Below are 16,405 nucleotides of genomic sequence, written 5' to 3'. Positions count from 1 at the left end.
GCAAAGTTCTGTTGTATACTAAGTTTCCTTATATCCATGAGCTTATTTCTGGATTCCCTCTTCTGTTCTAATGGTTTATCAATGGCTGTCTTAATATCATGTCTTCAGCACGATAACTTTATAATAAGTTTTGTTATCCAATAATGTAAATTTTCTCCTGTGTTTGTTTTTAAATGTCTCTAAGCAAGTATTGAACTTTGCTGTTATATTAGACAGAGTTGTAGCATTGTATGAAACCTCTACTGGTGTATTTATTTAATTTAAAAATGTTGAGGGTAGACAGGATCTCTAGCCCAGGCTGGAGAATAGTGACACAATCATACCTCACTGCAGTCTCAAACTCCTGGGTTCACGCTCCTGCCTCAGCCTCCCAAAGTGCTGGGATTACAGGCGTGAGCCACTGTACTTGGCCTCTACTCATATTTTCAATACAATTGCTAACTGGCACCTTTATAATATGTAGCCTTTCAAATATATCCACTTCCTTTAATCCCTACTCCCATTTCCTCAGTTCACACCATTATCGTTAATCTATTCCATTACAAAATTCTTCCTGGTATCCTGGTGTCCTGCAGCATTCCAATCTATTCTTTACATTGTAGCCAGAAAAGCGTCGCTAAAATGTAACTCAGGTCGCCCTCCACTTACCTATCGGAGGCACCACTTCCCCTGCCTCCAGGACTGTGGCTAAACTGCTCAGCTTTGTTCATCTTTATGAACCAGCTTTTGTTCTGGCCGCCTTTTTCCAGCCTACATCGTCTTGCATTCCTCTGTGCTCCTGTCACTCTGGGTTCATTTTTGGTTCCTTAGATCAACAGAAAGGTTTTTCACATAGGAAAATGGCAACTTGAAAAATTTGCTCTCCCAAAAATGCAAAAGAGATTTCAGCCACAAATTCATTTGCATTTAATCCTAAAATAAAGCACCATATTCTTTCAGTATAAACTCTTAAGAGTCATGCAATCCATAACAACTTCAGGCTTTTCCCTTTTCATATTTTTAATAAGCCCAAGATTTGATTATCAAAACAACTTTAACTCTTTCAATCATAATAACAAATTGATCGTAAATTCAATTTAACACATCAGAATACCAAGCACACAGTATGGTCTTTAAATCAGTAAAGAAATGTCTTATTCTTTACCATACTCATTTCTAATTGTATAATGTTTGGAACTTTCACAATCTTTCTATCTTGATAAACACAGGCAAAGACATTCTGGAAGCTATTCAGGAGAGATTCACTCCAGAAAGTACATGGTCATATCAGAGAAGGGGACACTTTTCTAACAGGGATCCTTTCAGAACCTGACTTAAGATTCTTTTGTCTCTGAAGTATCTAAGCAGCCTGCCAAACCAGAAGAGCTAAACTCCAAAAGCCCAGAGTTTGACTGCACCACTGATACCACTCAAGTAATCGTTACGCTCCTCTCTCTGCCATAAAAGCCCCACCGTGGGTCTCCCCCTCACTTTGGTTCTTTCTCCAGCTTCTCACCACCGGAGTTGAAGGAGAAGTGGTCTTACACCCAGATGGCTGGGGCAATATAGAGGAATCTGGGTATAAAGTTGCACAGGCCATCAGGCCCCTCAGCTGCAATTTCCTCTTGTGTCCTGCTTCCCCTTACCAGGGCTAAAGACCTCAAACACACACACACACACACACACACACACACACACACACGCAGACACACACACACACACACACACACGAGGCTTAAATTGGTAATTAGCCCTCTAAGCCCCAGAATTTAAGCTTTCTCATTCTTTCATGGGGAGCATGTGAGAATTCTCCAAGATATTTGTGGGGCCTTACCCACAAACATAGGGATAGATCACCTAACTTACTTCACCTCCTTCAGTTTCAATAGCTACAAATGCCCACAGGCTTTGTTGGAGAGTTCTCCAGGCTGGAGGACAGTTTTCCTGAATGCGACACTAGCTGAGAGGTCAGATTTAATTGCATTCCTTGGTGTCACCTGATCCACAGGAAACCTGCATATCTTTGCCACCCCAAGTTGTGAGGATACAGACTGAACTACTGCAAATCTAATTACCTCTCTTCCCAACCCCACTGTCCCTTTTATTTTCCTGATCAAGTAGGCAGAAAGCAGATGAACAAGCTTGCTGCCTAAATTAACACCCAATCTGGAAATACAAGTCTCCTTCCTGAAGGCATCATCAATCACTGCCAGTGATTCTCTTGGCAGAAAGTACCATGTTGAGAGCTAGTTCTACCACTTCTTAGTCATCCTTCCAGTTATGTCTGGATGCGGAGCATGGGGTCAGTGAGTGGTGGCGTCTTCTGATTCTAGTCGTCGTCAGATTTCTTTAGAAAGTGAAGTACTTAGCGTCTCTTGACCCGTCTTTGAATCCTCCCTGGTTGCTGTTCTTTGAGTAATAGGAAAAGACCAGAACAACCTCCTGTTACACATAAATACAATTTTTTAAAACCAGCACATATATACATGATAGATGGAAATAAGTATACTATGGAAATAAGATAGTCGTAAGTATACACAAGTAAATATACCTTTGCAGTATATTCATTTACCACATGTGTATAGACATGTGAACTTGCTGCAAAACAAGCAGAAAATAGAGAAAAATCAGGTTATCTACAGAATCACTAATCATCAAATTCGTGTTAAGAATAAGCAATAAGATTTCATGATCTCAATGAACAATCTCAATTATGCTGTGCTCTAAAAAAATGTACAGTCAGATAGTGAAACAGGGAGGGAAGGAAGGAAAGACATATACTCCTATGTCTTTAAAAAAGGTAAAGCAATTTAGCCTCCTGGGACTGAATCATTTGCAGAAAAAATAAAAACAGGCAGGCGCCTACTTCAAGTATATGAGAAGGCTTCATACCAATCCCAAACATCCAATACTTAAATATTTCTTGAGAGAAAGTAAAGAAATTTAGTTCTTTGAAAATGTACTTTTAATTCCCTCTTTATTTCTTCCAGACTACATTGTTTTTATAGAAATAAATATAAAATCATCACATTGCCTTTTAAAAGTGAGAAACAAAATATTCAATCAATAAAACAAACGGTAAAACATTTTAAAATCCCTTAGTTCCAAAATACGGTCAGATGGGAAAGAGGGCATAAAATTTGTTGGTGGGAGAAATCAAACCACTATCTTCTAAATCTATCCACCATCACAAGGTTTTGAAAAGCTGTAAGATTTTATTAAACACACAAACATAATCCAACTAAGATTCCAGGACTAAATATGAACCTTTCCTCTACTTTCAGAGGTTTAGAGGATACTTGAAACTTTCTTTACCAAAAGGTTAAATTCTTAGTAACATTTTGAGTCACTAAATATTCTTCCATTCCTTAAGTTTCACTGTTACATTTATTTGAAAAGAAGCACTTACTCTAAGTTGTCACCCTGTCTTGGAAAAGATGTTTTCTTCAAGGATTCTGTAATGTTTTTATGCTAAAGAACCTGTCTTACGTGAATAGTCTGCTTTTGATCATTCTAAACGAGTTCACAGACACAAGAACAGATATTTGTGACATTTCTGAATTGCCTCCAAACAAAACAGAGGCTGTTAAATCTAACTGAGGTGCCAATAATTCCTGACTTTGTCCTAGAGCACCTTAAAGGCAATCAACTGTAGTAAAATCTAGAAACCTCCTAACATGTACTTGTCAGTATGGTCTAATCCCCTTCCTTATGAAATCAGAATTTATCAATATGAATTCAAGGCCATAATACCATTACAAAATAAGTGTTTACTCCTATTCCACTCATACTTTGTCTAAACATGCACCTACAAAACAAACATCAGTTTCCAACCTAACCACTCTGGATCAGCTTAACAAACTTAATATCCAACAAACCTGTCCTCTGCATTTGAATTCTAAGCCTACCTCATGAGTTCACTTCCCTTCACCGACCTAGTCTATTTCAAGGAAAACATCCCCCATCCTGAAGCTGTCCTACAATCTTCACATGCTAATGAAATACAGTAAGACACAAATTATAAGACCAAATGTTTTAATATTAGAATCAACATATTTAAAATTATATTTTAATCAATATGACAAATATAACAGGAAAAACTGTAGACATTCTTAACTGAAAATGTACATATAGGCAATTTATACAGAAAATTGCTATTTCACTCATAACTTTTCATACTTACAAAATTGTAACTAAACAAAGTTTAAAGTGAAACAGCAAATTCCTCACACTGAATGCCTATATGCATACACTGAACAAACACCTTACATATAAATATTTAAAGTTTTCAATGTGATAAGTGAGCCTGCTTCTTGCTCGTTAATTTGTCTAATCTAGGTTGGATTGATGACAATGCTACTCTCAAGGGATAATGTATATTTAAACTGTTTCTGTGTTTTGTTTTAATAACACTTAAAGTAGAGAATCCAGTCTCACAGAGGTATGTTGAGGGGAAAAGAAGAAGCAACTTTAAAGCAATCTCAGCAAGCTCAGGATATTCATTTTTAACTTTGATCCAAAACGAAGGGAGTGATGCTGTATTTTCAAAACTGATTTTCAATCCTTCATCAGTAGCCAGCTTCAACAACTTATCCTGTAGAGTTAAATTTAAATTTAAATTACCTTTTGATGAAAGAAATGGATTTTGGATCCACAAATTTCCTATGCGTGGATCTTCTTTTGAAGGAAAATAAAATTCAAAACATTCTAACAAATTTGTAAGATGTTCACTGATAACTTTTTGTAGACGTGCAATATCAAGATCATTACCTACTTCATTGATAATTGTTGTTAAATTATGGAACATGTCATAACAATCTGTAGAAATTCTGTTTTTCCAAGCTTCTAACTTTTGTTTTTGTCCTTCAACTTTATCTGCCATTGAAAAATAAGTTGCATTCTTCCCTTGCATAGAAGCATTAAGATCATTAAAAATACTGAAGATATCAGACAAATAAGCAAGTCTGGCTGTCCAATTCACATCTTTAAAAAGTTGGGACCAAACAGGTTTCTTGCCTTGCAGAAACACTAAGAGTTCATTTCGTATTTCAAACATTCTTGACAGAACTTTTCCCCGTGATAACCACCGTATCTCAGCATGCAATAACAGCTGCTTATGATCAGCTTCCATATTATCACATAATAAAGAGAATAATCTCGAATTCAAAGCATTAGATTTTATATAATTCACAATTTTTACTATGTCATTAAGCACACTATGTAGTTCAGCGGATACCTTTTTCATAGCAAGACTTTCTCGATGAATGAAGCAATGTGTTGTTTTACATTCTGGCGCAAGTTCCTTAATCTGGGTTACCACTTCAGAATGTTTTCCTGTCATTGCAGCTGCACCATCAGAACATACTCCTACACAAAATTTAAATTCCAAACCACATTTGTTAACAATATAATTCTTTACAGCTTCGTATAGTTCTGAGCTAGTTGTGTTTGTAGGCAAAGAGGCTGAAAAAAAGAACTCTTCCTTTATATCATCATCATGTTCAAACCTCACATAAACTAAAAGAATTATCATGTTAGCAATATCTCTGCATTCATCAAGCTGCAATGAAAAATACTTTGCTAGTTTTATTTGTTCGATGAGTTGATCTTCCATATCATTAGCCAGTTCCTGAATACGTCGAGCTATGGTGTCATTGGAAAGTGGTACCTGAGCTACCTTCTTTGCTGCAGATTCACCCAACATTTCCAAGCACACTTCTTTGATGCAGTCTTTCACTAGGGTCTCAGCAATGGTGTATGGCGTTTTAGACTTAGCGACCGGAAGTGCTACTTTATATGAAGCCCGCAAAGCGCTAATGTTTATATGAGAAACGTTGAACACCTGCTTCGGTTGACTTTTCAATTCACTACTCTTTCTTTCAAAGAACTCTTTTGGTTGTGAACTTATTTCTTTATGTTTTGAATATAAGTGTCGCTTAAGCTTTGATGGTTTCATTGCTTCATTAGCCAGTACATCTCCACAAATAATACACTGTGGTTTTAGTACTTCACCGTCAATTACAGCTACAAAACCAAACTCAATATATGAAGGATCATATTTCCGAGTGAAACTAGCATGAACTCTTTTGGTTTTCCCTTCTTCAGCATGACTCCTATTGTTACCATTTCTTTTATTACTACCACTGTGTTCAGAAAAGGCATGTCTCTTCTTGACAAAAAAGTCCAGTGAAGCTTGTTTCGCCATCTGAAAATTAGGATTAAAAGTAAATAAATTATACAAATTTTACTTTTCTGCTTTAGCTAACAATGTTAAACCACAAATTTAAAACTAGACTTATTTAAAATAAAAAATTATTTTAAAATTAATTTATAAAAACAAAGAAATGCCTATATTTTTTCAGAATTTTATATCTCTTTGGGTTATGGCTGATAAACTAAGCATAAAGTGTCACATGTTGTAATGGGGACTTATTGTGTTTGACTAGTGTGTAACCCCCACCACATGTGACTCACCTGGAGAGTTTAACAGCAGCTAGATTGGTCTATATTCTATTCAGTAAGATGAGTTCATTAATCATGTGCAGCAATGTCAATTGTTATAATGTTTCTAAATACTTAAGCTCAACTTTTGTACTTAATGTGGACTGGAGCTTTTATACCAGCACTGGTCTGCCAGTCACAGGTTGAGCACCACTAGTCTAAGTCATGTGTAACCTCCATATTTCAAAACATTAACCCTACCTCATAAAGCCTGCTGATTTTAAATCTTTTTGGTTCTATTTCATGTTCTCCATTTAAATTCCCAAACTGAAATATTTCCCAACACAAACCCCTGTCTTCCAAGCAAATTTATGATTCCCTACCCCCACAAATACTTCTTCACTTGATTTGAAATGTCCTTTCTTAGCTTACCCTCCACCCAAACTCCTGTGATTGAAACAGAGAAACAATAAATTCATGTGTTACCAAATGCATTCTTCTGTAGAAACGTACCATCATACACACTATTTACTCCCTCAATCTTAGCTTTCTCATTCCCCCAAGAAATGCCTGACATCAGAAGGGAGTAAAAGTGATACCATTCATCACCCCCAGAATAATATAAAAGGCAGCATTCACGGTTACAACTTTACAACTTCCAACCTGGAAAAAAAGAGGGGAGGAAGCAGTAAAAGTAATTAGGCCTTCTTTGGGGGAAATATATCCAAGGTAATGAAAGTGTGCCTTCATATACCTTGTCAAACAATGCTTAGTCACAGTAGAGTGTAATGGGACTCTTCCCTGCTTTCATCTATGGCAGATATTCAATCTTACCCAATCTCCTACTTTGTCTGGTGAAAATGGTGTCCCTGATGGCTTTAGCATTTTGGAAGGTTGAACAGGCAAACTTCTCTGAATCTCATCATGTTTCCTTTTCATTGTGCTGGTTTCATAGCAAAGGCTACAAGTTATTTGCCGACCACAGCCCTCAGTCCCATGTTGAGAGGGCACTCCACAAATTGCATGGATATTTCCATCACATGATATACAACTATTAGGACCTGTGCATTCTTTTTCACAAACTACACAGGATAAAAATCTTAGTCTGCTCTCCGGAGGGTTTTTTTCAGCCACCTTAGGGGTGACGGGAAGATTCTCTTCAATATCACTACTATCTGTTCCAGTCTCAATGTTTTCTTCATACTGGGCTCTTAAAGTATTTTCTAACTCTTTGTCAGCCTGATCTAACTCATTTTCTGTATGCAGGCTGGCAACAAGTTCTTCAGTTAACTGAGAATGGGGCAAGCCCAGTTTAGCTTCAGAGCTAAATGCACTTTCACAGGCAGTCTGTTGCATGCTTCTGTGATAGGGTTGATTTTGGGTCATCTGAATGAACCACAAAAATTCAGCCCAATGTGATGAGTTGTTAGTTTGCATCCAGGAGAAAATCCTCTTTCGGATATCCTCATTAGTTTGTTCTGCAGAACTCTGACTTTGGCAGGTCTGAGACTTCCCATGGACGATTTTCAATTCTGGCCAAATATTACCGAGTTCACTGACAACCTGGCTGGAAAATTCCCTCCCATTGTCAGACTGTAGGACACTGGGTGCTCCAGTAATTGTAAATATATCTAAAAGCGCGTGTGCAACTTCCACTGGTCTTTTAGACTTTAGCGACCGCAAAAAACTTAACTTTGTGCGAAGATCTTGATAATGCATAATAAATTTATATTCCCCATCAGGATTCAACTGCATGTCTATAAGATCTACTTGGCATCTTGAACTAACTTCCTTAATTGGTTTTGATGCTAGAACTTTCTTGAGTTTTGAATTTTTCTGTTGGCATGGTTTACAGAGGGTCAGGTATAACATTATAACTTCTTTTGTGATATTCTTGTATTTCGCTTGTAACTCTTTCTCCATGCGTGTACGTCCACCATGTCCAATGCTGAGATGGGTGTCGTGCAGAATGTCAAATAAGTCCTCACTGTGTAAGTAATACCGTATTTTATCTGCTTCCCCATTGACAGCCTCAATTAGCTTCTCATTTCCTTGTACAAGGATAACATCAAATCTAGCCAAGCGACGGTAGTCAACGGATTCCTTCTTCGCCTTAGCTTTAGCTTCTTTCACTTCCTTTATCAGCTGACAGTATTTCGCCTTAGAAAAGATCTTAGTGTTATTACTTTTGTTTTCCAGTAACACTGCTAAGCTTCTGAAGAACTTTTCTCTCATGTTTTCTAGTTCAATTTCTGCATCATTAGTATCTAAGCTACTGAGATGATCATCACCCATGCTTTGAGACATCATGGAAAGCCACAAAAATGACCCTGAAACAAAGGGAGAAATCAATTAGAATATTTGGAAATATATTTAAAATACATATACTTCCAAAGGAGCCAGTAGTGCTTGAGGCATAAATAGGGGATATGGACACACGGAAGAGGGATACCATTTTTTTTTTTGAGACGGAGTCTCACTCTGCCACCCAGGCTATAGTGCAGTGGCATAATCTCAAGTCACTGTAACCTCTGCCTCCCAGGTTCAAGCAATTGTCCTGTCTCAGCCTCCCGAATAGCTGGGACTAACGGCGTGCACCATGACACTTGACTAATGTTTGTATTTTTAGTAGAGATGGGGTTTCACCATGTTGGCCAGACTGGTCTTGAACTCCTGGCCTGAAGCAATCTGCCTGCTCGCCTTGTTCTACCAACGTGCTGGGATTACAGGTGTGAGTCACTGCAGCAGGCCAGGGAATACCATTCTGATTAAAGACTCCAAGCTAGGTGGACAAACAGCATAAATGAAGGACTGCAGCCAGTAACAACAAGTTTCACACAATAAAGAGTAGGAAGTCAGGACAGGACTTTCCAGAGCAGCTTTCAGGACTGAAGCACGTTTCACATAAAACAGGATGCAAATTAACATTTATTTGTTTGTTTACTATGCAAACACTTCTTTTTTTGGAGGAACCTCAGCAAGACAATAAGAGATTTTTTTTTAATCTCCACACTACGTTTTCTCTTTTATTCCGTCAGATTAGCTATTACATCAACATTTGAGGAGTAAATTCCAACTTAATACATTCACATCAGCTCCCTTTCAGGGCTATTAACTACAAACCCAATACAAATATCTTCATTACTAATTTTTTTTTGAGACGGAGTTTCACTCTTGTTACCCAGGCTGGAGTGCAATGGCATGATCGCGGCTCACCGCAACCTCCGCCTCCTGGGTTCAGGCAATTCTCCTACCTCAGCCTCGCGCCACCATGCCCAGCTAATTTTTGCACTTTTAGTAGAGACGGGGTTTCATCATGTTGACCAGGATGGTCTCGATCTCTTGACCTTGTGATCCACCTGCCTCGGCCTCCCAAAGTGCTGGGATTACAGGCGTGAGCCACCGCGCCCGGCCATTACTAATTTTAATAAGAATAGTGGATAAGTCTACATTAGTAAAAAATTTCTGACTTAATAAAGCTTATTAAAAATTTCTAGAACATTCATAATAACAGAAACACTAAGAATACTTAAAATTTGGCTGTTAAGAAAAAACTATTTTGGAAAAAATAAAAAAGAATAATTCGGAATTAGCATAATATCTCTAGATAGTTTTATAGTTCCTTGGAAAAATACTTGTGCTCAAGTCGACGTCATTGATACTATCAATTTGAATACCAAATCGTCAGACAGAGCAGGGACTTCCCTTATGGGCCTGTCAGCCACCCTCCAACCACCAAGCATAGTAATAACAGGATATCCTGAGTTCCTTCAAGGGAATCCAGGCATCTAACTATCTCCAAGAAGTAAATGAGCAACTTGATAAACAAGAAGATAATGCCTTAAAACAAGAGCCAAAATAGTCATGAGATGTTCCCTGTATCAACTAAAGATAACATCTTAACGTATATCCCTAAGCTGCTTTTCAGAAACCCATACCTCCACCAAATGGACCCACTGGTCTGAAGACCTCAGATAAGGGGGAACTGAGGACTAAAGTACAACAGCTGTTCTTTGTTCTCTAGTTCTCCCTGGGGGACCTGGAAGAAGTTACACCCACAGGCCAGAGCTAACCTTCTTTTCCGCTGATCCCAAATTTTTAGACAAAGCTTTGCGTCCTTAACCAATTGCAAGTTAGAAAGTCTTTTTATCTACCTATGACCTGTAAAGTCCCTTCTTTGAGATGTCTGTCCTACCTTTTTAGGTCAAACAGATGTACAGGGTCCACGAATTGATTTATGACTTTGCTCGTAACCTCTGCCTCCGTGTGTGTGTGTGTGTGTGTGTGTGTGTGTGTGTTTCTGAGACAGAGTCTCGCTCTGTTGCCAGGCTGGAGTACAGTGGCACGATCTTGGCTCACTGTAACCTTTGCCTCCCAGGTTCAAGTGATGCTCCTATCTCAGTGTCCTGAGTAGCTGGGACTACAGGCATGCGCCACCATGCCAGCTAATTTTTGTATTTTTAATAGAGACAGGGTTTCACCATGTTGGCCAGGATGGCCTCCGTCTCTTGACCTAGTGATCCACCCACCTTGGCCCTCCCTGCTTTTGAAAAACCCTTACTTGCAAACCATCAGGGACACTGGGTCTTAATTGTGAGGGGCCAATTCTCCTTGCTTGACACTCTGCAAAAATGCCCTCCTTTCTCCTGCTGATGTTAATGTCTGGCTTTCCTGTGCCGGGCAGGTGAACCCCAGTTTGGTTCTGCAGCAGTAATGAACTAGGAAATTTAAACCATCTCACTTCATTACAAAGTTAGGAAGTGCCTGTGGGTAAATCAGATAACGCCATGACAAATCTGGTGTTCAAGTATTTTTGACATTATTACCTACTTGTTTTAATTCAACTCCCTTAATAACATTACATTATACTGGTTGACTTTTCATTCAACTATTAATACATTCACTAGAAGTGAAATGAGGTTTGATAACTTTCAGTATTATATCCTTCCTTCTCCCAAGTCTCACCCTCTTTCTTAGAACTAAATTATTCTAACCATTATCTTGAAGTGGGTATGGCTCTGGAGATTCACATTCCATTCTGTCTTCCACAGACTGAAGCTGGGTGCCTAAAGACGCCTTTGCAGAATCCAGAGCAGTCACTTCTTCCATAGGAACTTCCTGCCCATATGTGCCCTGTGAGACCTGGGGACAAATAGGTACATTTGGTAAACAGTATAAATAATTCTAGTTTGTCATAAACTTGTATTCTTCCATTAAAATAGAATATAAGAAGAAAAAAAAAAACAGTCTTTACTGAATTCTTAAGAGAAGTACAAGATAACATAAGAAATGAAAAATGCTGGTTCTAATAAAACCACAGCTTGGAAGGGGGTGAGGGAGAAACAAAAGCCTTATCTGTACAACAGAAACTGACATCTCTATATTCTCTATAGGACAGGAGTTAAAACACATCCCTTTGGTTTCTGTTTCTGGGAATAACAATGAAAACACGTTAAAGAAATGTCTCCTAAACTGTGATGACTGAAAAAAATTATAAATGAGTGTCAATGTGGTTAATTAAAAGTAAATATTGGGCCAGGCACAGTGGCTCACACCTGTAATCCCAGCACTTTGGGAGGCCAAGACCAGTGGATCACTTGAAGTCAGGTGTTCGAGACCAGCCTGGCCAACATGGTAAAACCCCCTCTCTACTAAAAATACAAAAATTATCAGGGCATTATGGTGGGCGCCTGTAATCCCAGCTACTAGGAGGCTGTGGCAGGATAACTGCTTGAACCTGGGAGATGGAGGTTGCAGGGAGCTGAGAACACACCACTGAACTCAAGCCTGGGCAAGAGAGAGAGACTGTCTCAAAAATAATAAATAAATAAATATTGGGGTAAGGGAGGAGGGAATGCAAATTATCTAATAGAGATTAAGGAGCTGTTTAACCCCGGAAATAATCTGACAGTTGTTTCAGATCACTTGTAAAAGCATTAGCCCATCGTGTTCTGGATGGGAAAAAATCAACCAAGTTGCCTAACCATGCTGGGTGGAAAGAAATTGTCCTCTCCTCACACTAATCACCTAGCATATGGTTATAGTTACATTTCTCCAGTTATCCCCAAAATAGATTTTGTGGTTTTTGAAAAATCCATGATCCATTCAATGTTTCTATATTGTTTTTAGTTATATCTCCTTTGCCTTTCTTAATCTAGTGTCTTGTCTTTTCTGAATCCAACCCCCTTTGCAAGAGCAACACAGCTTGCTTTGATTTTGCGGAACTCTTCTGAAGGCTCAAAGGCTTTGGAATCGTGAATTAAATCAGGGAGAATTTTATATCACACCGCGTGCAAACAGGCTTGTGAAATCATTCCAGGCCTCTGCAATAATATCAATCATAAGTTTAATGTAAAATTGCTTACCGAATTCAAAAACTGTTCGGGCACTCTCACCCCCTGTATAGGCAATCAACATCTTGAATGTTTGCCTTAAACAATAAGCTTTAAAGATTGCAATCACACCCTGATCAAGGGCTGCAGTAAAGAAGTTGTACTGGGAGGTAAAAAGAGAACTGTGATATCTGAAGTAAGTTCTGTGACTACTGGAGGGTAGCTTGGTGTGTCATTAAGAAGTATACGAATTTTAAGGCCGGGCGCGGTGGCTCACGCCTCTAATCCCAGCACTTTGGGAGGCCGAGGCGGATGGATCACAACGAGGTCAAGAGATCAAGATCATCCTGGTCAACAAGGTGAAACCCCATCTCTACTAAAAATACAAAAAAATTAGCAGGGCATGGTGGTGTGTGCCTGTGATCCCAGCTACTTGGGAGGCTGAGGCAGGAGAATTGCTTGAACCCAGGAGGCGGAGGTTGCGGTGAGCTGAGATCGTGGCATTGCACTCCAGCCTGGGTAACAAGAACGAGACTCCGTCTCAAAAAAAAAAAAAAAAAGAATTTTAAAAGACAATTTTTTTAACTTCCAATTTTTTTGATCTACAAAAAAATGTCATCCAGTCTCTCTTACTAGACCTAAGTAGACACCATAGCTAGTCTTTATAATTCATTGTAAAGCTTATAGATTGGCAACATGATAAATCAGAAGCTTTAGCTTTAAACCTCCACTGGAATTTGCACCCAGCATCACCATCAGTTGATCCTTTGTAGCCTTAAACCCCGCAGTGTGTTTCTAGAGTACTTCCAGTCCCACTTACTCCATTCTGGATCCACACACCCAAATTCTCCACAGATGCCCCTGAGGGCATCTGCTTCCAACAGAGACTGGTTTCATAAAAACTGAAAATCTGAGCCAGGGGAAAACCTTCTTCATCAATCTAATTTCTCAGTGCTGGGGGAACGTCTTTGCAGCTTCTTCATCTGCACTTACATCCTCATCTGCACAGACAGTTTAACACTGTGGAAACTACAGCAGTTCTTGAAGCCACTAAACCAGCCACAATTTGCACTAAATGAAGGCACTTCTGCGAGATTTTCAGCTTTTTTTCTCAACGTCTTCATACATTGCAAAGGCATTCTCTTTAACTTGGGGAAAGACTGCACTGGATTGCTTCCTTGTTTGGTATTCAATCCACACACTTAACAAATGCTCCATTTCCTCCATTTCCCTGTGCCTTGTTCCAATAGATTTCCTAACACTGGCAGTTGTTCCAGCTTGATAACTTCTTTATTTTTCCCATCATTGTCTCTAATTGTACATAGTTTACTCCCCTATGCCGGTTGCACAACCAATCTCACGGGTTCTTTTCTTTAAAAACACTGTGTAGTTTGAAGCTTGTCTTCAACTGTTAGAGCTTTTCCTTTATACTCACTAGCAGAAACTGTATCACGAGCACACTTCTGTGGCACTTGCAAAACCCTCTGCTTGCTCCTTTTCTGGAACAAAAAAAATTTAGCAAAAAATGCACAAAGATGGGAGGGAATCATGTAAATAAATGCTTGTAGGACAGCCAGAGGAAGGATGTGGGGCAAATGGGCATTATGTACAGTTTTGTATGTAAGCAGGACTTGCTGTGCTCAGCTAAATCAGATACTTGGATTCAGCTACTCCCTCTTGGTGGCCCCAAACATCAACTGGCTGGGAAAACTCATGCATGAGCCTACAAAATTTCAGCATTATCCCGATTCATTCCCAGCATACTGAACTCTTAATGAAAGATTTTGCATTCCAGAAACGTGTGTTTTTAACAGATCAGACTACGTAAAGTGTTCATATTCTGACAGTTCAGATAAATGTATAAATAGTATCACTAAAAAAAGTCTGTCAATACCCATAATGTTCTACAATTACTGTCAGAGAAGGCAAATATACTCCTTTAGAAATAACTCCATGTAATGGCTAAACGCTTTTAAAGTTCTTCTAAAAATAATTTTGAGCTCAAAACATTTCCATACCAACAACTCTAGATACTGAAAAGAACCGAGGAAATCATGTAAATCAGTCTGTCCCAGGGAATGTGTAATATGCCCAAGGTTACACAGCTAATCAGTGAGAGTCTAGATAGCTACGAAAGACAATAATTAAAAAAAAAAAAAAAAGTATCTGCTGTATATTTCTTTAATCATAGTCACTAAATATGTTTTCTTTCGGTAAAAAAAATAGATCATTGTTTTGTTTGGTTAAATCATTTACTTATTTGGATCACACACAGATTGTTATGTCATAAGCATGAATCTATTCATCTACACCAGTGATCAAATAAGAAATAATGCCCCAAACCAGGGTTTCAACCAGCAGTGTGAAGTTACTCCCACTTACTCCATTCTGGATCCATGCACCCAAATTCTCCCCAGAAGGTGGCACGTCCAATTTCTCACCTGCTGTCTAGGTTCATCAAGCTCCCTCTCCAAATCTTCCAGCAAAGTCACCACTTCTTCTCCACTCTCAGGATTATGCTCCCGCACCCAAGACTGGAGCTCCTCGGGCAGGATGGTCAGGAACTGCTCCAGCACCAACAATTCCAGGATCTGCTCCTTGCTATGTATCTCTGGGCTCAGCCACTGACGGCAAAGTTCCCGCAGCTGACTCAGGGCCTCCCTGGGTCCAGGTGTCTCCTGATAGCAGAACTGCCTGAAGCGCTGACGGGACATTTCCCTGGTATAAGACAAATGCCTAGGCAGGCCTGATTCTTGATCCCAAGTATGGTCTTCTTCTTTAACCTTTACTCTGATAATCTCCGCTTGTTCTTCTGGAGCCTGGCCAGCCAAGGCTGGGAAGACCGTGGAGACTGCTTCCATCCCGCGCTTGGGGCAGCTCAGGGAATGGCTCTCTCCACTTGGGGTGTAGGCAAATGGGTGATTTTACTCGAGTTCCTTTTTGTTCTTGGTCAGGAAAGTTTTTAATATAAGAAAACACTCAACACCTACCGACGCAGTTTAAAAGAACTTGTTTACGTGACAACACAGATACTCGGGCAATTCCATTGACAGTGAAGCCATACTCTGAAAAGACCAGAAAGTAGTGAGCACGGAACGACCCAGTAAAGCCTCAGGGTCACAAGTGGAGCGCCAGGATACCTGCGAGACCGAAAAGTGCGCTTAGCAAGGATACGCTGGCCCTAAACGGAGCCTCGGTTAATGATATATGAGCCCAGGCAAGGAAACGAAGCTCGGAGCAGCCTGGGCGAGGGCGGAGGCTGAGAGGGGCTCACAAGCTGCCCGAGGAGGAGGCCCGGTTGTCACCGCGCACACGCACCCGTCCCTCGGCCGCAGCTCCCGCCTCTGAGGAGCTCAGGCCCGCTGGAACCAGGACTAGTGGGTCCGAAGACACACTGTACAGCTCAGCTGGCGGTTCCGCAGACACACCCGCAGCTGCGTCCGCAGGTTCCGGCTGGGCCCGGTGAGCCACGCTCACTTCCGGTCCGCTCTAGGATTCCAGGTGGTGCGGTCTTCTCGCTGGTCGCGGTCACACCTACGGAACCAGTCGCCTTGGGGAGGCAGGTGCTCCGGAAACCGCGGGGAATTAACTCCGGAGTTGCCCAGTCACCTGGCATCCCGGTGAAGAGTCTCACGGTGCGAGCGGCGCTGGGG

At 40.1% G+C, this 16,405-nt stretch overlaps 1 protein-coding gene across 4 annotated transcripts; it reads right to left on the bottom strand.

Annotated features, from left to right (window-relative positions):
* Positions 1-981: 981 nt before the first annotated feature.
* On the bottom strand, positions 982-16,190 carry SCAND3 (SCAN domain containing 3). 4 transcript variants are annotated; one of them, XM_035294689.3, is made up of 5 exons: positions 15,194-16,190; positions 11,415-11,562; positions 7,255-8,750; positions 4,603-6,184; positions 982-2,388 (listed from the first exon to the last, which is right to left on the bottom strand). In XM_035294689.3, exons 1-5 carry the CDS (start codon positions 15,611-15,613, stop codon positions 2,345-2,347), a joined length of 3,690 nt encoding a protein of 1,229 aa, XP_035150580.2. In that variant the 5' UTR covers positions 15,614-16,190; the 3' UTR covers positions 982-2,344. The 4 variants fall into 4 exon arrangements, with proteins under 4 accessions (XP_035150580.2, XP_035150581.1, XP_002746126.1 ...); XM_035294690.3 differs by lacking the exon at positions 982-2,388 and adding an exon at positions 14,188-14,251 and having other exon boundaries at positions 3,998-6,184; XM_002746080.6 differs by lacking the exon at positions 982-2,388 and having other exon boundaries at positions 3,998-6,184.
* Positions 16,191-16,405: the final 215 nt, after the last annotated feature.

The sequence above is a fragment of the Callithrix jacchus genome, chromosome 4, assembly GCF_049354715.1.
Source record: "Callithrix jacchus isolate 240 chromosome 4, calJac240_pri, whole genome shotgun sequence".
Classification (NCBI taxonomy): Eukaryota; Metazoa; Chordata; class Mammalia; order Primates; family Cebidae; genus Callithrix; species Callithrix jacchus.
This window is presented reverse-complemented; position numbering and strand designations above follow the sequence as displayed.

What these genes read in the sequence shown, in the direction of transcription:
- SCAND3 (XM_002746080.6), bottom strand. Translation starts at nt 15,613, where the DNA reads ATGGAAGCAGTCTCCACGGTCTTCCCAGCCTTGGCTGGCCAGGCTCCA. An exon ending in TTGATGAACCTAGACAGCAG is followed by an intron (nt 11,563 to 15,193) that starts GTGAGAAATTGG and finishes ATTTGTCCCCAG; the next exon opens with GTCTCACAGGGCACATATGG. An exon ending in ATACCCACTTCAAGATAATG is followed by an intron (nt 8,751 to 11,414) that starts GTTAGAATAATT and finishes CCTTTGTTTCAG; the next exon opens with GGTCATTTTTGTGGCTTTCC.